The sequence below is a fragment of the Amblyomma mixtum genome, chromosome 9 (assembly GCF_055824585.1).
Source record: "Amblyomma mixtum isolate Tamu chromosome 9, ASM5582458v1, whole genome shotgun sequence".
Taxonomy (NCBI): Eukaryota; Metazoa; Arthropoda; class Arachnida; order Ixodida; family Ixodidae; genus Amblyomma; species Amblyomma mixtum.
In genome coordinates this window covers 17,026,210-17,052,846 of record NC_143020.1, presented here as the reverse complement: position 1 = coordinate 17,052,846, position 26,637 = coordinate 17,026,210, and the positions used below count along the sequence as shown (strand labels likewise).

General features: G+C 45.6%; 1 protein-coding gene across 1 annotated transcript; it reads right to left on the bottom strand.

Moving 5' to 3' along the window:
• Positions 1-2,468: 2,468 nt before the first annotated feature.
• Positions 2,469-17,303, bottom strand: LOC149328405 (uncharacterized). The gene is made up of 4 exons (XM_089559626.1): positions 17,166-17,303; positions 16,876-17,090; positions 8,309-8,443; positions 2,469-2,908 (listed from the first exon to the last, which is right to left on the bottom strand). The coding sequence occupies exons 1-4, from the start codon at positions 17,209-17,211 to the stop codon at positions 2,741-2,743; spliced, it is 564 nt and encodes a 187-aa protein (XP_089415752.1). The 5' UTR covers positions 17,212-17,303; the 3' UTR covers positions 2,469-2,740.
• Between the last annotated feature and the right edge of the window lie 9,334 nt (positions 17,304-26,637).

Below are 26,637 nucleotides of genomic sequence, written 5' to 3'. Positions count from 1 at the left end.
ACCTCATCATGACCCGGAGACGTGTGTCTATTTGTCTCCGCGATAGCTGTGGATAGTTCTTCCATTGTGAAAGGCAGGTCTAACGCTGGCACTGCCGCCTTTGGGATGCCTGATTGACCATTTGCGGAGAGTGTCGAATGCCCTGACCCTGCCGACAGTAGCCTACAGTATTCTTCTGAGACTTCTTTTATAGATTTTTGTTCGTGAAGGGAGAGTGCAGCGAAGGGGTGGAGTTGTTGAGGTGGCGTGCGCATACCTCTAACTATCCGCCAAATATTGGTTACTGGTTGGCGCACATCCAGCGTAGAACAAAAGTCACGCCACTTCTGCCGATTGAGTTTATCCATATAGCGTCGTATGTGACGTTGTGCCCGTCGGCATGCACGTAGGTCATCGAGGCTTTTTGTGCGCAGAGCTTTCCTTTCAGCTCACCTGCGTATAGCGCAGAGCCTTTGAAATGTGTCATCATTTGAAGGTAGGCTATCATTTTTAGTTGTATAATTTGTGTACTCGCTCTCAGGCAATACGCCATTGTTGATGCTAATTCCTCATTGCGAGTTGCCGCATTAATTCATCTGCTTACAGCGCCCTTGTATGCGTCCCAGTCTGTAGATTTTGTAAGGAATTTCTTTGGGTTCCTCTGCGCATGGAAAGCCGATATGAGGATTGGGTAATGGTCGCTTCCGCGTGTCTCCAAATCAGTGCACCAGCCAAAGTTGTGGGCGAATGAACTTGTGACAAATGTCACGTCGATGCTGCTGGTAGTCGTCGGGCCTCGGAGGTAGGTGATGCTGCCATCATTTAATGGCTGAACTGAATGCTTGGAGAGAAGTTTTGCAAGCTTGGCACCTCGGGCACATGTATGTGAGCTGCCCCAAATTTCATTATGAGCATTGAAGTCTCCGCAAATAATATGCGGTGAGGGCGTCCTTGCTATCAAGTTATCAAGTCTCATAGCATCAGATGGCGTGCCTGGCTCAAGATATACTCCAATCAGAGTGTACTGTTGTCCGGCAATAACTGTGACAGCGCACACGTATTCATTGTCGCTGTGAGGCGGGACATCAACCGATGAAGCCGGGATATCCTTGCGAAAGCCTATCAGCAATCTGCTGACGTTATCTGGTCGTTGTGAATGATGGAAATAGTATCCGTGGAGTCGGAAAGTTTCCTCGACGCGTGATTCACAGATGACTATGAAGGGGAAGCGGTACGCTCGCACGAGCTGTCGGAAATCTGAGAGTTTAGAGCGCAGCCCGCGAGCGTTCCACTGGAAAATGGTGCATGTACGAAAGATGTTGTGAATTGTCAGCTGCGGCGAAGTTCTCGCTGTTGAAGCCATGATTACTGAAGTGTGGTATTACGCCCCTGCGGAGCGTAGGAGACCGACACCAACGGCTCCATTGCAAGGACAGCTTCTACTTCTGGGAGTCCTCCTGACGAGGGGTTTGCACGGATAAGAGCCTTGATGGCTGCAAACAGCATAGGAATGAGTAGGCTTGTGATATCTTGTTCAGAGTTTCCGGTTTGCTGCCTGTCGCTGATCTTCCTGTCATGTTGTGGCGCCTTAGGCTCAGAGCGAGCGACGCTGTTTGTCGGGTCTTGTGCAGTGCGCTGCAGCAGCTTTGATGAAGGAGAAGAACCAACGGACTTCCCATGCTTCTTTTTTACTGCATCTGCGTAGGTCTTGTCAGGTGCTTTCCCATGCTGTGTTGACTGATTCTCGGAAAGAGCTGCCGTAGTCGTGAAAACCACGTCGGGGTTAGGTGGTGGTTCATGGCGCTTAGGGGGTTTCCCTTGTGTTTGCTCTGCCGTGCGAGCAACTGTGGCTGCTTTCTTTTTATAACACCCTCCATAGGAAGCAGGGTGAGGGCCACCGCAGTTAGCGCATTTAGGTTGTGCTCTCGAAGTGCATTCTTTGTGCGAGTGGGGGCTAGCACTCACTTTGCAGCGCACGGGGCCGTTACAATGTCTTGATATGTGGCCATGCCTCTGAGATTTATAGCACTGAGTTGCTGCTCCGACGTATTCAGTTACAGGGTAACTACAGAACAGAGCTTTCGCTCTGTATATGCTGGCTACGCTGAGTTCAGCCCCAGCCACTTTTTTCCCAAATTTCTTCTTTGGTTGCGTGTTTTCTTCGTGTGCTGTGTTGTCGCCTTGGTGTTTTATCCCCATGTACCTGCGTCGTTGTCCTGCTTTTTTGTGTGTGTTCTTTGAGGCCTCGACGCATCAAGCCGTGCAAGGTGGTACGTGAAGAGATGGGAACCATTGCGCTCGCTCTTTTGCCTTCACTCCTTTTTCTTATCCTGCGTGGTTCCAATTGCTTAAGTAGGTTTCGTAGTTACTTTTGTTCTCAGGGAGCTTGCCATATCCTGTGTCCATCACGTGCACTGACCTGCTGAGACAGGAATAACTATGTACGCAGAAAAGCATAGGAATATCATGTTTATTTGCTATATTTTGTGGAATCTATTACAAGAAGCAATCTATTTCAAGAGAGAAAAATCGAGCTAAATTCTTCTATTCAGCAAAGGTCTACTTATTCTTTCAATGTAAAGGCTTTTATTTCCTTGATAACGAACACTTCCGATCACGAAGCGTGAGCTGATATAAAAAGAAGATATGCCGACGCGTACCCAACAAAATTATGCCATTTCTTCCTTAATTGCAACCTCCGCATTGAAATGACTAGACATTGTTCACGTGAAGGGAAATTCTGACGCAATAAATGTCAGCGCTAGAGACAAACTTCGCTATTCTGATTACCGAGGGTTCCATTCACAATAGCTTCAATGATCTTTTGTACATTTGTACCGCTGTCCATGATTGTATCTTCGGCTCGGCTTCGAGCTACCGTCATGGTCATGGGTATGCCGCTAGTAGTGACGTCCTCCATGCGGAGTACCTGCAAACGAGGATCACAATATGTATCGCAGAAAGCTAGCACTGCAACTACCGGGGATCATCAGCGAGAGTGAAATTACAAATGTGCTTGCTTCAGGCCAGTCTGTGCGTTCACGGGGAACACACGGTCCGCCAAAAACCATAAGCCCGTTGCGCTGGCTCAGTGGTCTCAGCGCTCGGCTCCTAAAGTTGAACACGCAAGGACAACCCGGCTGCTGCGCCGTGTTTCGCTAAAGGCAAAACTCAAAAGGCGCGCTTCTGCTATTCACTGTCAGTGCCCATGACTCTCAAGAGATCGAAATATTCTCTAGCCTTCCATTAGTGTGCCTCTTTCCTTCTTTCTCTGATACAATTTTCACTCCCTCGTCATTTCCCTCACGGCTTAGATCCGAGTTCCAGACAGCCAGAGAGTTACTACACCCATTCCTATCCTGAAAACGAATTTTTATTTTGCGGCAAATAAAACGTCCAGGTGAGCAAAATTTCGGAGTTTTCAAATCATTGATTTTCGTTAATCCGTGGGTTTATTTGTCTCGTAATGAAAAGACGAAACATTATCCCGAAAAGAGCTGCACAAATTTTAAAAGTCACTTTTTTTGGTGAGTGGTCTTCGAAAAGTGAGCCAATCGTGATTCACCGTTTCACGGCGACTGAGCACCGTAATGTTGGAATGACCGCCAGGAGGAGACCTCAAAGTTTCAGATGGTCGCTGCGCCGCATTTCTCTAAGCAAAAGGGAAAGCAAACTAGGTGATCATCAAAAGCAGCGAACCCAGTCCTGCGATAAGTTGCTTGAGTCACGTGTTAGCTGCACAAGGACTGCATTCGCCGAGGCTCCTGAGCATCGGCAGCACGCTGCACACATGCGCTTCAAGTTGCGGCGGGTAGCGCATGTGGCGTCTACTATGGTTCCTAGAAATATGCATCTAGGGTCGTGTTCTAGAAGAATGCATTTTAAATAGACATCCATTTTTATTTCATTTCCAAAATGTCAGCGTGACGGCAGCATCAGACGAAAGAAGCGAAAGGCCAATCACACAAATCCTGTTGTACCAGGTTACAACGTCGACGATAGCCTTCGCCACTCGGTGAACGCACCGGTTAAACATTGCCTGCGATATGCTGGCAATGGCAGGTCCGATCGCTAATAAGCCAATGGCCTGGTCGCTTCCTATGAACGCATCAAAGCCGCCGCTACGTCACAAAACAACAGCAACAATTCCAGACGACTCAACCGATTCGAAATGGAGAGTAGATGAAGTTTATCCTTATATAATACGGCCCCTGTTTCCGTGGCGGGTTTGGTGTCTTCAGCACACGCGGTTGGCGAATTTTCAGGAAGATTATAGAAAAATACAAGAGACAAATACAGGAGAGAGGATCTGTGTTCTCTCCTGTGTGCGTCAGTTGTATGCGCTACAATGCTTCCTGAAAAGGTTGACCGTCTATCCCCTCTGAAGTTCTTTCAAGAGATCAACAAATACAACATTTAATTTCAATTAGCATCTTTTTGCTTGGCTCTATTGCGACACTTGTGAAGCTTGTTAGTTCTAACGCGATAGTGACTGAGGCGGCCGTCGTCTCCACACTGTCGCGCTGACCTGCAGTGAGCCGAGTTGCCAAGGAGGGTTTCAGCATTTGAGCCTGTTTTGTGCCACATGGAACGAATCCAACTTTAAATTTTATTTCCTCCGCTCTCACTTTTTCTGCACTTCCTGTCACTGATCTCTCCGGGTATTTTCCAACAAACGAAAGCAGAAATATTACGCTGTTTATGCATGAGTCTTTCAACGTTGAACAGTTCAATAAAGCTGACCGTTTTTTCGACGTATGCGTTTATTGGCTTCTGAAAATAACTTTTTTGTAATAAGTCTTTCTATAAATGCCTCCTAAGTTGAACTTTTATTTTTCTAAGCACTCGTTGTCTATAAAGTAACAATTATTTTACTGCAGAGAACAGAGTATTGCGGACATGCTGACATCCAGAACTGCTGCCCTTTATCTTCAGATGCTTAATAACCCGGGGTACATGTCAAGAAAGCAGTCACCGAAACAGAGAATAGAGTAAAGTTTCATTTTTTTTTTCATTTATGGTGTGATAAATGGGTAAACATATCTGTGTTTGTTTTATAGCTGAAAGATAATTGGTTAGAAAGCAGAACAAAAAAATCTCTGCCTCTCCCGTAACCGACAGTAGAGTAAGCATGAAATGTTTACGGGCATCACACATTGGTTGTAGATGGTACTAGTCAAAATCTTTAAATGGGTCTAGTGTTCAACACACCCCACCACACCCTTCTTGTTGCGTCTAAGCGATCGCCTTTAATAGTGCGGGCTTAGGTAGGCATCGGCGAACCGTGGCAGCCTTGTCGCTTTCGGGAGCGGCCGCATAATCAGTGGCGTTGTCAGCAGGGGCGAGCAGTCTTCTGCTGTGGCGTATCACTCGCAAACGATCGCTTTCGCAAGACGCTTCGTATCTCTCCTTTCATCAGGCTCCATTGCTCGGCTTAAGCAGCTGTGACGGTGGCGGCAATGAAATGCAGGACGATGCAGAAGCCTACGCGGACACGACGAGGCGCAGGCCTGACAAGAATGTATATGCAGCGCGTTCGAATACTCCACGAGCGTGTATACATCTGCCTGCCAAAGGGGGAACCTTCATGAGCTGAAGGCCCAGTGGCCGGTCTTTTGCATGCGCGAGTGTGGGACCGCAGCGCCATCCTAGGGGACGGCGCGGAAGCGCGGCCCTCTCTCTTAGAGTCTCGTTAAATCTCGTACGGCGCCCGGATGCTCTCGTTTCAGTGCCCGGATGAGTCGAATTCAGAGCCCGGATGTTGGCTCTCGGTCTCGGCATGACGTCACCACACTGCCGACAACGGGAGCTAAAAGCATTTCATGTTTAAAAAACAACCATAGTCCGCCTTAGGTATACAAACCCAGGACCTCCGAATTTCGAGTCCGGAGCTCTACCAACTGAGTTGAGGCGGCGGTAATTCAATGATTTGCTTTCGGGGGTATTAGTGCTGCGTGCAACCTAACCTCCAGTGTTCACCAGCGCCGCCCTCGTCAGTGGTGGCGTGCGTAGTGGGTCCTGTACTGCCTCGAGTTGCACGTGGATTGTGAACGGGGAGGGCGGAAGTTGGGCGAGAACCCTCTTATGCTACCTATGACATCAAGGCTGCTCCATCCGAGGCGTTCATTAAACTATTGTGCAAAGGAAGGAATGCCCTTAGAAAGAAAAACCCGTTAGAGCTGGCGGAGCACCGGGTGTTAAATTCGGATGTCGTGGATTGGGATGCCGCCGCTGACATATGGTTGTTTTTCTTCTCCTTGCTAATCAATTATATTTCATCAATTAAACGTTTAAACACCTTTGTCAATCATCAAAACTATGTCAAAAAACAGCAACATTGTGACGAGCCCCTAGTAATCTCCGGACAACTTAATCAGGGTATCAATACTCATTGCTACTGAAGCTTTAGAAGATAGCTTCAATTAATAAATTCGCTTAAAATGTCCATGAAAGTAGCCCGCCAGACCCCAATTTTGTTGCATTTCGTGGGTAAATAGCGAAAATTGTTCCATCTGCCGCCCCCGCACCCCTTAAGAGCATGATTCTTAGGAAATGTCACCTGCTTCCCGAGCACACAGGATCTGATGACCCTAAAGTCTTAAAAAATTCTTCTCTTCTGTTAGTTTCAGTTTAAGCAATCTCGCTTTGGTATTTATACACTATTTTAATTGATTTTAAGGAACGGCTATTTGCACCCCTGACTTGGCTTCGATCGCGTTCATTGAATAAAAAAAAAGTAATAATTTCGGGAGCCGATGTTATTGCGTAACCAGTGTGACATCAGGGACAGCGAAAGAATATCCGCCCTTTCATCGCCGGAATATGATCTTGAATCGAGCGTGAGAGATAGGACCGGAGCGAACGCTAAGACCACCCACGCCGTACGCTAACAGAGCTTTTAGTGAGTAAAATATATTCAATATTTGTCATTTATATTCAATATATAAAGGTCAATAAAAGGGCGCTGGTCTGTCTGCGGGGGTGTCTGCTGATGAACGCGCGGGAATACTTTTGGTTACGCCTCTTCCCTGGTAGCGACCAGTGCAATCGGGCCGAGAATCTACAGCTCTGAATGCTCCCATATTTTCTGCATGCTTCTGCGCATATTCTGGATGCACCGGAACCGACCCCCTCTGCGCACTGAGAAAAAAAAAACATCGCCACCCTAAGACGCCACCCTAAAAGTGTAGTTTTTTTAAAGGTTGGTCTTGCTCACAGAAGTTGCGAACTCCTATCAGGTATCCCCTGCGATGTCTGAGGGCTGCACATCTACAAGAGACTTGTTGCTAAGACCTTTGCCGTCCGATGAAGCGTCAGTGTTAGGGTGGTGGGCCAAGTAACAACCATTATTGTGGAGTAAATGTAATTTAATTTTAGTCTTCTTGCTAGCCAATCAGTGAAGAAGTTGCAGCGAATTTCTAATAAACCCAGCTTCGAATAAATTATGCTCCTTTAAACAGGTATTGCGGCGTGGGTGGCAAAGCGATAAATGGTGCGGTAGATCTGCTTTTAAAGTGCTTCTTCGCTTAGATAGCATCGCCAAAGCTGACTGGATTCTCAGAGGTTACTTCCAGTAGTAGTAGTAGTAGTAGTAGTAGTAGTAGTAGTAGTAGTAGTAGTAGTAGTAGTAGTAGTAGTAGTAGTAGTAGTGGTAGTGGTGGTAGTAGTAGTAGTAGTAGTAGTAGTAGTAGTAGTAGTAGTAGTAGTAGTAGTAGTAGTAGAAGTAGTAGTAGTAGTAGTAGTAGTAGTAGTAGTAAAAGACTTTTATTCGACCATAATTTATAGGCCGAGCATGTCACCGCCTGGGCGACCAGAAGCCGCTGTTCTTCTTCACCTTCAGCGCCAAGCCAGTCGAGCCAGGTGGTGATGGATAGAGAGGGTGGGGGAAGGAACCCGACTGCTGAGCAGCCGGGCAATAGAAGAGGCAATGCGCCAGGTTCGCATAGATACAGGGGCAGTTGGGACAGGAAGGGTCCGATCGATAGTGATAGAGGAAGAGGCGGGACGGGGTGATAACTGCATTCATCTGAATGTGCCGAAGAAGGCGAGACTCCGGCACCGTTAGTGATGGATGAGGGGGAGGTTAAAGGCGTTTGTCGAGCGGAACTCAAGGTAGACCTCTTTTAGCATTCGAATTGCCTTACAAACATGCGTCTTCCACCTTTACCGGAGCACCTGATTGTACACCACGGTCTTGCAGTGTTAACAGAATTTCGACATTCAGTATCATAAAATAATAGATCTGAATGTTGTCAAATCCCCGCAAAAAATGCTAGCTTGAAACACGGCAGAAACGTTACCTTTAATATTCCTAAAAGGATCGACTCACCTGAATCCTGGGACTAGAATTTTCAGGATGTGTGCGGTATCGTACTTTTATATCCATGCTTCCTATGTTCACAGAAATAATCAGTTTAGACGAGTACACGTAGTAATCGGTTCTTACATCGCATTCAGCTGTAATCTGCAAAGAAATTTCAAAACGATGTGACAGTGTAATCCTATTCGCTCTCATGTGTATGTATACCAAAATGCACTTGCAGCTGTTTTCATACGGGGAGATGCGGGAAACGAAGCCCTTCAAATATTACCATAAAATATCGAGCAACTCCTTTCTTTCGGTTAATTCAAGTTCGTCAGCGCACTCAAACGCCAGCATTCTGGAGGCGAAACAGACAGGATGAAAACTGAAAGCAAAAAATATGACACCATAAAAAAACAACTCCGAACCCACTTAAACAGTTTCTTCTCTTTCGTCCCAAAACTTATGCGCACAAACATTCGAGTTACGTGAGAATCTCCAAACCTTCCATTACATCTCGCATATTTTTCTATCGCAGCAACAAAATCCTCAACTACGCAGTCAAACATCTGTTCAAAGATTGCTGAAACCACAATGTGCTGCGCTATACTTGTTTCTCCCAAGTTTTCATTTAGGCGGCGTCGAATTTATCCTTCATAGGGCCTAACGTCCCAAACCGATTCAGGCTATCAAGTACACCGTAGTGGAAAGCTACGGATAATTTCGACCACCTGGGATTTCTTAAAGTGCACTGACATCGTGCAGTACACGAGCATTCAGAATTTTGATTCCATCGAAATGCGACCGCCGCAGCCGGGATCGTAACCCACGCCTTTCAGGTCAGCAGTGGAGCACCACAACCACAGAGCCACCGCGGCGGTGGCGTCGAGTTTGTCCTGAATACCGGAAACCTATGATGTTAACTGCACTGTCAACGGGATTCAAGTATGTACTACAGAATACAAGTTGACGTAATTACACGCTCCCAAACCTTCCTTCTAGCATGCGTGTTTTGCCTCTATTCTCAAATGAGACTCATGCTGCAGTAAGCAGATGCACTTATTTGTTTGGTGCCTGTAAATTGATTGTCTGAACCCCTGGTCAAGGCAAATGAACGTTTATCAGAGCTGCGGCGATTGCACTCTTAATTTATATTTGTGCGATGCCTTCAGCGACTGATTTTCTTTGGAAGGAGTTTCTTTTTTGGGTATTACATGGTTTTTATGGGTACCTTTGACATAACTCTTTGTCATGCGTTCTGGCACTTTCATCCTTCTATCTTGAAGTGGTTTGCTTTCACAAAATAAATATGCCTGAGTGCAGTGAAAGGCATACGCAGCGTTTCGCGTAACTTGAACCAGGCATACTATAATAGAAGCGGAAGGTCGCAAATGAGGTGAAAACAGCGAAACATATTGTTACGGTGCACAGTTGCTAGGCGAAGACGACGTTGTTTTGGACGCTCGGCAGTGAACGACGACGAGGACGTGGCAGTTTGTAGTGGAATGATTTAGCTCGGTGTGCCTTCTGACTGTGGCCTGTGGCGCTGCTGCCGTTGTTGGACTGTGCACTGCGCGTGTGTGCATTGCCGGTCGTACAACACCTGTCGCGTTCACCGTCCTCGACCATTGCCCTCACGATGTGATCCTCGGCATGGACGTTTTAACGACGCACGCGGCTTTAATTGATTCCGCCACTGGCCTTCTTCGTTTAGACTTGCCGCTCTGCTCCGAAAGCGCCGATACCAAGCCGCTGAATTTACTCGCTTGCCGCGCGACGCTGCAGTCTATGTCCCTATGTCCCCGTTTGCCGCCGTTCCTGATGGTGTCTACGTCACGTACCCAATCAAGGACGTTGTCCTCCAGCGTAACGTCATCCTTCCACACACAGTCCTGACCGTCACCGGCAACCGCACCTACCTTCCGATTCTGAACTTAAGTCTCTCTCCTCAAGTTTTACCCTATGGCATCGCACTCGCTGAACTTGGTTCCTTTGGCCGAATGTAATGTTTCTACTCTGACAGCTGAGCCTAACGCTGGTCTCCATGCCCTTCCCCGCTCGGCCGCTTTGCGTCCGGACCCTACTTTTGCAATGATCGCGGCGGATTTGACACCTGACCACGCCAACGCCCTCTGCGCTCTTTTAGCTTCCTACAGTGACGTCTTCGATTTCAGGAATCGTCCTCTTGGCCAAACTTCTGTCGTGACCCATCGCATCAATAAGGGTGATGCCAGCCCTATACAAAGAAGGCCCTATCGTGTCTCTCTTCCTGAGCACCGTGCCATCCAAACAGAGGTGTACAAGATGCTGGCGAACAACATTATCAAGCCTTCTAGCAGCCCTTGGGCATCCCCTGTGGTGTTGATCAAAAAGAAAGATGGCAGCTGGCGCTTCTGTGTCGACTATCGTCATCTTAATCAAGTAACGAAGAAAGACGTCTATCCTCTTCCGAGAATTGATGACGCCCTCGACTTTCTACACGGTGCCAGCTGCTTTTCTTCTATGGATCTCCGTTCAGGCTGCTGGCAAATCGCTGTTGACGAACGGGATCGTGAGAAAACTGCCTTTATCACCCCCGATGGCCTGTACCAATTCAAAGTTATGCCTTCCGGCCTCTGCAACGCTCCTGCCACCTTCGAGCGCATGATGGACTCGCTTCTGCGTGGCTTCAAATGGACAACGTGCTTGTGCTACCTGTACGACGTTGTCGTTTTCTCTTCTACGTTCGAAAGCCACCTAAGCCGTCTTGCTAATATATCCTTACGGTCTTCCGTCGCGCTGGTCTCCAACTGAACTCTAAGAAGTGCAGCTTCGGCCAGCGCCAAATTAAGGTTCTCGGTCACTTGGTTGATGCGTCTGGCGTAGAGCCCGACCCTAGAGCCCGAGCCCGTCGACGAGGACGTGGCAGTTTATGCTAGAGTGATTTAGCTCGGTGTACCTTCTGACTGTGGCCTGTCCCGTCTGCTGCTGGGCTAACCCCCCCATAACAATATTTGCCATCATGCGACGCTCCTCAGAGTATTTTTCATAGTGCGCGTACTCGCGGACAACTTCTTTGGCAATGCAGTTGAGGATAGGTAGGAAAGGGAAAGGTACGGCCTTTTGTACCCGCGCTGTGGTGGTAGATTGTTCATTTTTCGGGCTATAATGGCAAAAGGGTAAAAAAAGGGAATCTATGGAAATGAATAATGAACAACATGGCAGGGGACAAACCTCTTCTCCTTTCCTTTCCTACCTAGCCTCCACTACACTGCCACAAAACTTTGTCCCTGAGTACAGTTAACTAAAACTAATTACGCACTTTTTTTGCTAAGTGCGTTTCTTTGAGTTGTAGAAGGGGCTTGGAAAAAACCGATGCAGCTTTTCCGACCAACGTATCTCCTGCGTGGTTCTTTATTCCGGCATTCAAAGTTAGATAGCAACATATAAAAACAACCACGTGACTGAGCTCATGTGCTACCATATTGCTCCGCTGCCAACCGAATTTTGAACGAAAAAAACCTGACATGGCCATGCGCAAACGAGCGGCCACCAATCAGTTCAACGCCCCGAACAGTTATACAATCAAAGAAAATGGAGGCTACCTTGAACTATGCGTCTTACTTATTTACCTTCATTTTTGGTTTTGTCTACGTGATAGCTCAATAGAACCTCCATCTGATTCAGCTGTCCTCCGCTTACCGATCACTTATCGCAGATCACAGCGCGCGCTTTCCGTGTTCTGTGGAACAGTGCTGACGCTGACTCACATACAGCGCCATCGGCCGTTCCCTTCGAGATGCCTAGAGCGCAGGCTTCGTTAAGTTGAAATTCGTTTGATAGAGCGTGACCACTTATTGTTTCGTATTTCGCGGGCTTTGTCTAACTCTCAGTAAAGCAGAAAGTTTGGCTAGTTGGTAACGATCCATCTAAAAACGACGAACAGAAAAACAAAGAAAATGCCTGTCCTGTCCAGTCTGGTCCTGTCCTGTCCGTTCTCCCTGTGTTTTCCTTGTTTTCCTGTGCGCCGTTTTTAGATGGTTCTTTATCGTCAGTAAAAAGGACAGCGTAGGAGATACGTTGGTAGAGGAGATTGAATAGGTTGTTTTTTTAATCAATTTCACAACTGAGCGAAGTGTTATCAGCATGCAAAATTTGGTATAATTATTATGAGCTGCTTAACATATTAAGAGGGATTTAACAGTATTATCAGCCGCGCCACATGGCGGGAAACAGTTAATTTCACGCTAATTTCACCCAGCTACGGTGCACTGTTTTCTTTAACACCTTGGCTCAGATCACATAAACATTAATCGACAATTCTTTTCGGTGTTTTCTTCGGAGCTTCTATCCGTTATGGTGCAGTGTTTTCTAACAAGCCCGCACACATACCATACAAGGGGTTAGAATATCTCCATGTGATCCCACAGATTTATAGCTATGTGTTCAGAGTGCGATGAAAGACACTTCAGTATCTAAAAAAATTTTCAAAACGTAGGACACGTGCTACAGAATTTACTTTTGATTATAATGTTCCGGGCGCCATGAACACGTCAGTAAAAAGTATTTCACAGTTGCTGGCTATGGAAGCTCAAATGTGCGCGACATTCATTGGCTGAAATTCAAGAAGCAATAGCCTCAACCTTACACCGCGCAAGTTACACGCATGTCTCAAATGCATACCATTGGGAAAGTTTCCCTCAAAACGACTCTAGACATTGAATGGCATTACTTTCGAGCAGTATAAATGATTGGTTTGGTAGAAAACAAAAAGGGGGGGGGGGCACTCTTTTACACCTATGACTCCCTTAAAAGGCCTCAAATTTGGTACGTATCCGCACCTCAGTCTTTTTGACCCCTGAAAAATTGTATTTCAAATGAAAATTTTTTCAGTACCCATTGCGAGGCTGTTTAGTGAAGACAAAAGCTGAAAAGGTCACCCATTTTTCAAAATTTGTTTTTCCCAAAACCTGGGTCACGTCTAACTGCAGACTCGTGCTTTCAAAAAAGCAGAACACCAAGGAAGCCTATTAGGAAAAGATAAAAACGCGCTGAATAGTTTCTTTGATAGCTCTGTAGTATACAGCTTTTAAAAAAATTGAGAGGGCACTTAAGGTTCCTTACATGTCATGAAGGCGAAAGCTTTAGTGTGTCATCGTGAGCGTTGAACCTCGAAGCAGGTTGCACACTGAGAAGTGAAATGGAGACGCGCCTCCGAACACCGTTTCCACAAAAGCTGAATACAAAAATGTACGACTGAAAACCTTGGATACTGGGTTCGAATACCTGTCGCGAGCTAGCCTACAACTTGACTGAGGAACGAATGCTATATGAAAGGAGAAACCGTATGATACCACCCGGAATGGTGTACGAATAGTTGCGTCACAATTTTAGCGCGAAAGTTAGTTTTTGAGGACAGGAAATGGCGCTCTAACTTTCTCGCATCTCAGAAGACACCTGAACTACGCCTTAAGGGAAGGGGTACAGTCTGGGAAGGCATACATTTAAAAGTGCTATGTCGTCGGTTCGAATCCCTGTCGTAAGCTAGTCTCCAACCTGAATAAAACATGTAAGGTATATGTAAAGAGAAATCTTATGACGCTTCCCGGTACGCTGTATGATCAACGGTTCCTCGCATTTTTTGCACGACAGTAGACGTGAATTCTGGCACAACATGGAGGCCAAACAGGGAGGGGGAGAGGGGTATATTTAAGAAAGTTCAAATTTATATCATTGCCTGAAATTGCGGGAGCATTCCCAAACTTCGTGATCGAGGGTTCCCCTTCCTGCACAGGTCTTACATTTATCGTCTTTCCTATCGTCTACCTGGGTGCGAAACAACCAGACGGGGTTTGAAAAATTTTCGCCCTGTAATCGTCTCCAGGCAACGGCCTCTTTATTGTCTAAGCTTGGATCCAGCGGCGGCACCAGACGTCTTTCTAAACTATAGTTCTCGATGATTTCCGCGTATGTTTGCAAACGTTCGTCCGTCCACTGCAGTCGGGCGGTTCTACAGTTAACGTAAAGTAGAAATCTCGGTCTAATACGTGGGCCGCCTCGTTACCGGGTACGGATGTGTGTTCTGGGACCCAAATTAAGGTGATTGTGCTATCGATTTCGGCTGCGAACAAGATTCTAGCCGTTTCCGGTGAGACCCTGCCCTTTCCAATGTTCCAGGTTGCGGTTTGGCTGTCGCTATGAATCAAACTAGCCTCCGGCTTTGGGGAAAATATTGAAAGTAGAGAAGCCTAGGAGTCACTGCTGGGGAGCGAGGTCCCCGCCGGCCAACAACAAGCTGTCCGCCAGCCAGGAACCAGTGTATCTTCTACATTCTTTAGCCGCTGAGGTCGCGGTCCCTGTCCCTTAGGCCCCTAGGCCGTCCTAAGGGCGAGGAGTAGGGGGCCTCCTACATCGGTGGAAATAGTTTTAAGGATGATCATTTCCCATCGCCGGGATTTTCTGCACAATCTGCGAGTACACGCACTAACAGACTCCGCCGAATTTTCTTGTGATGGAGTTAGTAAGGCTTCCGCCTTTAAACACGGTACGTAGGTCCACCGTTGTCCCTGTGCGGCACATGAAGCAAGTGGCAGCACATGTGTCCCACTTTCAAGAGTGAAAGAATTCCTAGGCAGGCAGTGTGAGCTAGACGCAGTGAAGGTAGTACAAGCGACAAGGGCTTGTTCAGCAGCTAGCGGCAGCATTTCATGCTACGAAAAGAACACCTGTATCATATCACCATTCATGGGAACTGGCATGCATGTTTCGCTTCTTTAGAGCGAGCCCTTCCTCTTTAGTCCACTCAAGGGGAGTCAAAATGGGCGACGCTTTTGCACCAGAAACGGATAATGCAAGCACCTTACTCCGTTTACGGTCACCCTTGCCATGTAATGTCCGGAGCAAGTAATTATTCCCAGCATTTTATTGCATTACCTTTAAGCGGTGTTACTGCTGGATGCCTCTTGATTATTTACCCTTTGCATTTCCCTTCCTACTAGTGCGCTCGCACCTATAGTGGCCATTCCACGCATTCGTTGCCTGCCCGCCTGCCTGCCTGCCTGCCTGCCCGCCTTCCTGGCGTTCGTTTTAGCTCTGGCTCGGAATTCCAAAATATTAAAACAATGATCTGTGCAAGAAAAGACGTTATACGGACTGTGCAGGTATATTTCCTTTCAACTGCCGGAATAATCATTTTAATCTTACTCTATCCAGCTGAAGAGTTTGAATACGAAAAATGAACAACTACCAATCACATCGCAGTTCCTGAACACGGCTTGTGACAGCTGCCGTTCGGCTTTTAAAGGCGAAACCAGTACGACGCGATAAAATTTCCTATATAAGTTATTCAGCAGCTGTAGGAGAATTCTGCGTAGTGGTTCAAGTATAGCATTGCCCAGCGCATCACTTCGAAGAATAAATACGCATACAAAAAGTTCAGTGTTTCTCTTCCTGGAACACTTAAGACAAACTACCGTGGCCTGAACAGGTATATGCTGCCCTCTGTTCACATAGACAATACTTTCACTCAAAAAATAGCTTATAATTATTTCATTTACAATACTGCTGGTGTTTTCACCACACCATAACAGGGGCAATTAATACATTGCAAACGGAGAATAAAATAAGTAAAAAACATACACATCTTCTTCAAAGGCATCAAACTTGATCTCAAAGCACAGGTAGGCAAAGAGAGACAAATTGACCGTGGCAAAAAGATCTAAATATCTCCTCGATAATGGCAGTAACAACTGCACTTTGCTCTCAACATCGCAGACACGAAAAAGCGGAAAAATGTTATCTGAAGTTAGCAGTGCTGCTATCAGACTGTGCGCACACCAAACGCTCCAGCTGTAACGCGAAAGTAGATAGGGACTGATTGGTAACAATTTTATGGTCCAAACGATTCCATTCGCTAATAAAGAGAGGATATAAGAATGCTTTCATTTGTTATTATGAGACATATACTGGGTTAGATTGCATGGGTGTTTCTGCCGCGATGGTCGTGATTGTGAGTAGATTACGTATTCTTGCAGATCTATTTTGCAAGGGGGTGCAATAATTGGAGCGAAAACTTTAGGCGCGCTTCTTTTCCTCTGGACGATAACTTGGCAAGGCCGGATGAATCTGCAAGCGAATTGGGAGATTCGTTGCGCTTGTACTTCTTATGTATTATTTGTAATGATTAGCTTTGTGATGTTAATTACTGATTGGGGTAACTAAACTGTTTAGGTATACTCTAAAGCTGGCCTTACTAAGGTTGTCTAGGCTAAACGTTTAATAGACGCTGGTGAAGTTGAAGAAAGTAGAGGAATTGAGCAAATAAAATACAGGTATCGCACTGTTTACTATCTTGTCAAGCAATATCTGTTCAAGTTAATGCATTTTTCCAGCGCTGCAAAGTTTTCAGGATGGCTTTACCACCATTCACTTCGAAATAGTGATCACGAAGTCATTCTACGTCTTGACGTCATGAGTGTGGATCGAGTGGCGGGAGTTGTTCGAGGTCCAATTTTCTCACTATAATCAATTCTTACTAAGGACAACAACTCAATAAAGTGGCCCTTTCACCTGAAAAAAGGTGCAGGGGGCCGGGGCATATTTACTGGAAGACTCACCTTCTTGAGTCGAAGTTCTCCTTCGGTGTGAGTGTCGCCTGACTGCACTCGAACAACTTCGATGGAGCTTGGTCCTCCCACTGTCAGCTTCGTCACTTTGTGGGTTAGCCATCCTATCTCATCAGTATTGAGCTCGCAACTTGGATCTCCTTTCGCAGCGATCTCTTTATGGACGTTTTCTGCAGCAACGATGTCTGTGATTGTTTTCCCATAACCTGCAAGGAAGAAAGAGATGTCACCTATTCCGCGCCGCACTTGCAAAGCTGGCTGTCCATGGATGGAAGGTTCACCTGTTCCGAAGAGCAAGACACAGCAAACTACAACTTCGACGAACATTTTCCTGAAATCGACACTCCTTCACCGGCCGTCTTCCAGGCCTTTATATCAATGCCTGAGCGCTGCGGTGCTTTACTATGCAGACGACGAAGGGTACAGCGCAAGGCAGAGAGGCGTTTCTTGCTTTTATATGGGCGCTGTAAACGAACGCATCCTTCTTTAGTAGAACGTGACTGGTCTCTGGGTAGCAAATAAATATTTGGCGTGTTAAATTACAAGGTCTATGACGCGCTTGCTTCCAGCCAAGAGGAAATACGGGTTTACAGAATGGCACGTCGGGTCGCTTCGCATTCGCTGACCCTAGCAACGCGCACATCCAAGTGTTTTTTATCCACATCAAATATCAGCACAAGACAGGCTATTGCACATCCTATGTTGCATGCTGTCTTGAGGATGTTGCCGACAACCGAATGGGAATATCATATCGCAGTTGCTTCAGCAGCCGGCCTTGCATCTCATTGCTTCTCGTGCCTCAAGAGTGCATCTCTAGCACAGCTTAGAATAACATCCAGCTACTCAAAACAGCGCTTGCGCTTCGCAATACATGACATCACTAATGCCAAGACAGGATTCGCGTAAGCAAGGTCTCTGAATGGCGATTCCATTTTTCTGCCGAAAGTGCTAAAGAAAGATTGTGTTGAGCGGCCACATGAACACAAAGAAATGTCAGCACTGAATCATAATACATCAAGTTATTAAACGCAGAAGCATGCTTTGTCACAGGCGTACTCTCTCTGTAATCTCCGTCATAAATTTATGCAAAAAAATTCGATTAAGTAATAGTTTTTTGGATCCAAAGCGCATTCTTAGCGAATTAGTGAACTGCTTGATACACAGGAGCGACATAAAGGTGCATGATGTCAATTCTAGGTGCACTGAAGAGTCTGCGATGAAAGTAGTTTCGTGCTTAAGATTTGGTTGCATAAAGATTTGTCTGTGGTGTACATGGGTAGGAAATCTGCAAGCAAGTGCGGCAAATATTGTCATTTAGTAACTCTTCCAGACCCCTTAACAATGGAACATACAGGAAAAGGAGGGGAAGGGGTGCACGGGTGTTCAGTGCTCCCACATACATAGAACGTCAAATAATTAAAGGAAGAAAAACTAGTATCATAAAGACCATGAGAAGAGGCAGGAAATAAAAATAATCAAATAAAGACTGAGCATGGCACCAACATATCGCACAACGGACTGAATAAGAATCACAGACTAGTTACGTGCACAAGGAACACTCTTCCAGGATAAATAAATTACTAAGTTCTCATGGATCATTATGCTCGGATACAACTCAAGAAAGAAACGGAAAAATTTCCTGCCACCGTACAGGATGTCGAGGTCCTCGGAAAGGTAAGCTGTAGCGACCACAGTTTAGTGAGGTCTCGAATTAACCTAGATTTGAACAAAGAACGCAAGAAACAAGTGAAGTGATAGCTGGTTAACTAAGCTTTTAGGGGGAAAGTAGATGAATTCAGGGTATAATTTCAAAACAAATATTCGGTTTTAACTGAAGACGACGAACTAACTGTTCAAACAATGTACGATAATCTCGCAGCTATCATTACGGACTGCGCAGTAGATGTAGGTGGTAGGCTGGTTCGATAGGATACCTGTAAGCAATCTCAGAAGGAAGATCGCAATAAGAAACGCCACAGCATGAAGGCGCCGAACCCCAGAGAGAGAATAGAACTGGCAGAGCTATCTCAGTTAATGAATAAGCGCCAGGTAGCCGACATAAGGAAGTTTAACGAGTAGATAATCAAGCAGGCTCCAAAGAACGGAGGTTGCCTAAAAGCGGTGAAGATGAAACTAAGCATAGGAAAACCAGATGTATTCGTTAAAAGACAACGAGTGCAATGCCATTCGCAACATCGGCAAGATAGTTAAAGGCAGCCGAAGAGTTCTACAAAAGTCTGGGTAGTAGCCAATGTAATCAGGAGGTTAATGATAGAGGCAGTAGCGCAAAGCACTGGAACATCCCGTCAGTAACGAAAGAGGAAGTAAAAAAAGATTTAGGAGCACTGGAAAGGGCAAAATGAGCTGGTGAGGATCAGGTAAAAGCAGGTCTGCTGAAGGATAGAGGGCAGGTTGGGCTAGAAAAACAAGCCACTCTGGATACGCAATGGCTTATGATCTGGAGCGTACCACAAGCTTGGAAGGGCTCTAACATCATCTTAATTTATGAGAAAGGAGATGTAAATGACTTGAAAAATTACAGACCCGTTCAGTTCCCTGACGTTGTCTACAAGGTATTTCCTAAAGTAATCGCTATGGAGTCAGGACAACCTGAGTCTTCAATCAGCCAAATCATAATGCAGCCTTTCGTAAAGAATACCCGACAATAGACAGCATTCACACTGTTAATCAGGTGATAGAGAAGTACGCGGAACACAGTAAAACCATATACAAAGCCTTTATACATTACGAGAAGGCATTTGATTGTAATCCTGCAGCTAGGGAGTTGAGATTTTAGGAAGAAAGGAAAGGCGCAGTATTTGTCTCACCCAGATGACACATTGACGCTATGAAGGCTGAAGAAGTTGAAATACAACTGAAGTGCTGCAGTAGACGGCCTAAAGATTGTGTGGTCCGTCATCAAGCACGCAGTCTGTGCACCGACTGATAATGAAGCGGAGGAACACTCGCATCGTACATCTTTGTGAGGGGCGTTAACTAAGAGCACAGACCCTTTTTCAAAATCAAAATACCAGCGAGGTTGGAAAGCCTGCGTCAAGACTGATATAATTCTTTGATTTGATTTGATTTATTTGTTTCCTTTCTGATACAGAAAGAGGAGCAAGAGCAAAAGGCGGAACGCCTGACGGTGGCTCTTGCCCCGCATACAGTTTGGCACAAACAGTCATTTAACATAGTTTTACAAGAAAAGTTCCACACCATGGTCTTCGGGGGGAAATAAGAAAAAGTCACAGCACTGAGGGAAAAAAAGGGTAAATAAATTATGCTAGAAAAAAAACGCGTATGTAGCAAACAATAGACCGTACATGCCAACACAGAATACTTAGTACAAAGAAGCACAAGCAAGTACACAATTCTGAAACATGGTTGTTGCAAGTTTAGCAACATGATAGCAAAATCATAATAGCAACACACAACAGCCAGCAAGGTTCAAAACGATAATGCACTCCCAGAAAAAAAAACTATGGACAGAAACATCGCAGATTAATTGAATTCTAAGTTATTTTCGAGCAGCAGAGCGTTAAGCGTGTTCTTGGAGACATTAGCACTCAGATCTGTTAATTCTTGCATTTTGTTCAGAAGGTTAGCTGTTTGATATTCAATAAGTTGTCGCCCATAATTCGTCCTTACTTTGGGTGGCCTTAATGTTTCCCTACGAAGTGAGTATGCAGGAGCTGCACTAGAATTTCGTACACTGTAAAGCTTCGCTTTCTTTATGTACTGAAATAATTTAAAATAATAAACTTGATTGGCCTTTAACATTTTATATTTCAGAAAAAGCGGTTTTGTACGCAGTAATTCCGGTGGGCCGTGATATTGCTCAAACACTCTTAACACTTTTTTCTGCAGGCTAATTAATCTTGTGTAGTTGTGACTTGTAGTGGTACCCCAGACTAAAGCACAGTAGGAAAGCTTGGAATAAAAGAGTGAGTAATAAAGAACAGTCCGTAACCATTGAGGGATGAGTGGGAAAATCTTAAAGAAGCAGCCAATTGTTTTACTAAGGTAAGCTATAAGGCTGTTGACATGAGAATTCCATGATAAGCTTTCCTCAAACCACACACCTAAAAATTTCTGGGCTTTGACTTGAGCTATTCCTTTACCATCAAACAAAATATCTATGGCAGAATTCCTAGGCTTGCTTGGAAAATGTGGTTTTCGAACTAAGGCAACGTTTCCGCCAGTCTGTGCAGTTCGTGAAACTTATTGGAAGCAGCGCTGCTGGGAACTGCAGGAGCCCGCTCCCATCCTTTATCGGCATGAGCGATGCGTTGAATCCGTAATCTGCAATCCATTCATCCCGCCACTAAAGCATATATCCCATAAGCTGCTCCAAGCCATGAGTTTCTATAACCCATGAGCTGCTCCACATTACAAGCTCCGACAGCCGAGGCTATAAACAAGGTATCACTCTCCTGGTGTAACGACCGTTCTGCGTCGCACTGACCCGCTAGGTACCGATGCAGCCAACACCGACCACACTGTCGGGTCCGTAGGGCTCGCTCAGTGATGGCACAACATGAAGGAGGTGTGCGTCGCCTGCATATCGCAATTGTTATTTTCAAGATAACATGCGCGATGTTCAACAGCCTCTGAAGGCAACAGCAGTTTACAATATGTAGCGAGGTGCTGGAAGTGGTAAGGGAATACGTCTACATAGTAAAATGGCAGTTTGGGCGAGTTGGTTAAGCATCTTGTAATAAAAACAGCGAAAGGACACAGGACAAGAACGGAGAGTAGTGTGTGTCTACTCTCCGTTCTCGTCCTGTGTCCTTGCGCTGTTTTTATTACAAGACGTCTACTTAGGGCAGCCAGTGACCACAGGTCCTGATCACGATATTGAAATAACTAAAAAAATAAGAGTGAGGTGGAGCGCATTTGTCTGGTTCTCTCAGATATGAATGGCAGGTTACCAATATCCCACAAGAGAAAATTATACAATACTTGTGCCTTACCGGTAGTCACTTATGGGGCAGAAACGTGGACGCGAACGAAAAGGGTTCAACTTAAGGCAAGGACAGCTCAGGGAGCTTTAGAGAGAAAATGATAGGCATAACGTTAGGTGACAGGAAGAGTGCAGAGTTGGTCAGTGAAGAAACGCGTGTTAATGGCATCCGAGTGGAATTCAAGAGGAAGAAATGGGCTTCGTTAGGGCAAGTATTGCGAAGGTGAGATAACCCATAGTCGTTAAAAGTTACGAACTGAATACCGAGGAAACGCAAGCGTAGCAAGGGGCAGCTGAAATTTAGATGGGCGGATGAGATTGCGAAGTTTGCGAGGATAGGACGGCCGCAGCTGCCACAGGAGAGAGTTAATTGGAGAGCTATGGGAGAGGCCTTTGTCCTGCAGTGGGCGTAGTCAGGCAGATGATGGTGATGAAAGGAACTTTCAACATTTTCGCAAGGGAACAGAACTATAAGATAGGTAGCGAGGGTATGGAAGTGATAAAGAAAATTGCCGACTTATAGCCGACGGTGACTTAAAATCCGGGCCTCGAGAGCGAAATGGCTGGACTAAGAAGGCTGAAATAGAGCGCACTTTGTAGTTACTTTCAGCTATGATCAGCAATTTACCTGTATCTCTCATGAGAAAAAAATATAACCGTTCCACCTTGGCTCTACTCACCAATGTGAAAGAAGCATAGAGGCTAACGAAAAGGATTCGACTTAAATTTAGGAAAACGCAGCCATCTATGGAAAGGAAGATGACAGGCGCCACGTTGAGATACAAGAAGACAGGATGGTTGGCCATAGAACAAACAAGAATTATAAGCCGCCCTCGTCGACATCAAGAAGAAATTGGCTTGGGCAGTGCATGTAACGCTAAGGCAAGATAATGAACGGCGGTGTAGGGCAATGAAATGATTTCCAAGTGAATGCCGGCGAAGCAGGCGCCAGAACTAAGTTGGGTGCGTGGATAAGATTCCGAACTTTTCAAAGATAATATGCTCTGAAGGACACGGTACCGGGTTAATTGGAGAGGTATGGAAGAGGCCTTTGTGCTGCAAAGTGCTTTGGGAAGATGATTATGATGACCAGTGTCACCATAAACACGTTCTGATCGCCTATAATCTTGCTTTGTTCAATTTTCCTGGCTCCCTCGTTTGGCTTTGGTTGGTCCTCGCTTTGGTAGGTCGTTTGGTCTTCCAATCAGCTCCAGGATGACCACGCACCTCACAAGGAAGTAGCAAAACCCATGGCGTCATCTACGCGGGACTCCAGCTAATAATCAAGTTGGACCATCCCAAGATCTTCGACGTCGTGGCCGCAACACTCCGCAGGTCACCTGCCTGCCTGAAGCCCTATTACTGTCTCCTGAATGGATCGGTTCCCCTACTCGGCATTGCGCTTCGGTTTTGCCTATAAAAGCCCGACGTGAAGCTGGCTCAGCTCCTATACCAGGGGTGACAGGAGACTCACAGGCTGGCATTTGTGTCAAAATGATTAGTTTTCAGTGGCATAGCTAAGACTTTTTATTTAGTTTCTAGATAACGACGATGACGCCTAAGCGTGAAGCTCTGGCCCAATGAACATTAGGACTGGTCGGCTTATGCTTCTCATTTGGTGAGAGAACCAGGACATAGCAGGTTTTGCAATGTGACGAAATTTCGGTGCTAAAGATAGTTACTAACAGAACTGCTCCAGAGTTCAAAAATAGGTTTTGTTTATGGGGTTTAACAACCCAAAGCGACTCATGCTGTGAGGAACCCTGTGGTGAAGGGCTCCAGAAATTTCGAATACCCGGGATTCCTTAGCGTGCACTAACATTCCACAGTACACAGGCCTCTAAAATTTCGCCTCCATAGAAATTCGACCACCGCGGCTTGGATCGAACACAGGTCTTTCGGGTCAGCCGCTGGGCGCCATAAACACTGAGCCACCGCGGCGATCACAGTTCCAAAATAACATTTTCTTTCCACAAAATAGGGTTCCTCTACTTCTCAATCTTTTTTGCTTTTGGGCTTTACCGAAGTTTTCAAAACAGGCTTATCATATAAAGCAGTGTAAAATAACTGGTCCTTCTTTTGTACAGCTTACACATAATGATCAGAAAGGCCAAAAAAATACAACCAGGCGTAGCTAGGCGAAACCCCACTAAGGGTTGACAACTTCTATGCAGCGACCGCATGCTTACCTACCCTGTGAATATCCAGAAGCCTTTCGTATGGCGGCCATGCATGATCGGCACTCGCCGTTCTTTTAAGGCGTCCTTTGGCATTATACGTTCATATTGCCACGCGTTGTACGCCCCCGAAAAATTTTGACGGGGTAAGACACACATCGAAAGCACAATTAGGTCTCTGTTGATGGAAACCGCAGTCCTTAAAAAAAATACATGAACACCAATTGCTGGAAAGGTCTTCTTAAGAACATCAACAAACCACTCCATGCATGGTACATGGGCACGAAACATGGGCACAAGCAGCACATTGATCCAATTTTGCACTTTTAACGCTTAACCGATGTTGTTCAGCTGTGGCGGATACCTGCTGTGCAGACTTTGAGAGAAAATTATGACGGTTCGATCAAGTACATCAGAGCACTGCTTCAATTGATATGTAACTAGGAGTGAGCTTGTCTCACATAGGAATAAATAAGTCACGTGTATAAGCCAAGTGAGCTTGTGTTAAATTCAGTATTGCGAATTCAATTTCACATGAAGTCCAAATCCCAGTCTCCCGCCACAAGGACACGCTAAAATACGCAGGCTATACATGGCTAGCATCAAACAATTAGCCGTTTGTCAGGCCACATGCCTCTGTAAGCTAGAGCCGACGGTGACAAGACTGTACTAGCAGCCGTTGAGCGCAGAAATGTTGGGACAGCCTCACCGTTTAGTGTTTCCTGCGTGATGGAGGTTTAATGACGTATCTGGGTCGCACTAGCTCAGTGATTAGAGAGACAAAAAATGGTTACCCGTGTCGGGGAATCCTGTTGTATTACACTCAGGCACAACAAATGCTACCGCCATACACGGTTATGTAAACTGCGTTATTTATTAGTGCGTAACCTCTTCTTGAATGCAGTGCTCTCACTTTGGGTCTAATCTGGGATGCGCACTTGCAGTCAGTATCTGCCAAAAGCAGTGCATAAGCCTGTTCCAGAATTCATGGCGCGACTGCAGCAAGCTCACAATTGGTGCCTTTCTGGTCAGTGAACGGCCAGAAAACATAGCACATAATTTCAAATTATGTCACCTACCATTAACCTCTCCTTAATTCATTAAAGTCTCTCTCTCTCTTTCTCTACCACAAGAAGGAAAACTTCTATGCTCAATAGCCTGAGGCGAAATTGGCGTTCGGAGCTTCGGGGCAGAATTGTGAACAGTCCGGCCTTATCTCAAGTTACAATGAAATTTCTCTAACTTTTCGCATATAGGTTAGGCAGCTCTGCTCTCACTGTCAATTTAGCGGAATTTAACTACTAGCAGAGCCACCATTTAAATGCAGCGAAACGTGCATACGAGCCCACTTAGACCCAGCGCAGGTTTGTGTCCCCAGGGGTCATGCATACTAATCAAAAATTCGTTTTAAGTTTTTACATAGTGCCACACCCAGCGGAAGGGGCACTTGCCATTGGAAGCCCACGAAACACAAAAAGCGCTAATAGACGTCTAAAAAAGTCTGGGAAAAAAAAGCTTGACATCTAAAAGAAGTTTCAGTTAAGCAGTTTTTTACACTTAGACGTTTACTAGCCCTCTATTAGCTCTGCTAACGCTACGCTTGTGTACGGCTAGAAAACTTCTGAGGTAGAACTTTTATAGAATTTCTTTAGACGTTCCTTTTTTTTCGAAATGGGTGCCTGGATTATTTTAAGCATTTCAATACTTATTTCAGTGCTGCGTTTAAACCCTCTAAAGCTTTAAAAATGGTATAGTTCATTTTTCTGGTATACACCACTCAAAAAAAGAACTCAAAGCTGATTTGCAATGACCCGAACAATGAGCCCACATTACAAGGGATGTATGGCTGTAGTAATGAGGCATAAATGCATGTGCTAGCACACTTTTCAGTCACTGCGTTGCTCTTTATTGAATCCAGTGCATACACCCACACAAAAAAAGAAAAGGATCAGGAAATCAATGTTAGAAGCCACGGAGGAGGTAGCTTCACTAGTTTGGCTGACGTTACAACGGTAAGCACTTGGATTGCGGGAAAGTGTTGAGCACTAACCAATTGTTAAATCAAAAATGCATCCGGCCCGGGCCTTGTACACAACGGATGCGTTGATGAACAAGTTGCTGTGATGTGGATGGCACTGAAGAGCTCGCTAGGTGTTCCAAAAATCGCTTTTCTTGCAAGGAGGATGCCAACTAGACGGTAACAAGGGGAAGTCAAATCCAGCTCTGTTCAGCAGCATGCAGAAGTGAAAAATATTAGAGTAACCAAAAGCAGTCAGTCAGGTGCATTTTGAATGGCCAATGAGGAGTCGGAACCAAATAAGACCAGGAAATGGCAAGGAGTGACAGCACAGGCAATAAAATAAGCTAACTAAAAAAATAGATGCATATGATGTCACTGCAAGCGGCATTTCAGCAGAGTGCTACGGCTCACCATAAACTCAAGAAGTCAATCACTGTGGAGGCCTTTAACAGAAGCAAAATCCAAACAGCGGGCATGGACACTGAAAGCAAAGCAGTCAATAGCAAGTGCACTGCCTTACTGTTATGCACACTGTACTCATAGAACCTCCTAAGCTGCATCTTGCAAACAGGCTTTCTCTTACTTGCAAG

Coding starts and splice junctions, on each gene's coding strand:
- LOC149328405 (XM_089559626.1), bottom strand. CDS start 17,211: ATGTTCGTCGAAGTTGTAGTTTGCTGTGTCTTGCTCTTCGGAACAG. Junction 17,091..17,165: donor TGTCTTGCTCTTCGGAACAG/GTGAACCTTCCA, acceptor TCTTCCTTGCAG/GTTATGGGAAAACAATCACA. Junction 8,444..16,875: donor GAGAACTTCGACTCAAGAAG/GTGAGTCTTCCA, acceptor ATTTCTTTGCAG/ATTACAGCTGAATGCGATGT.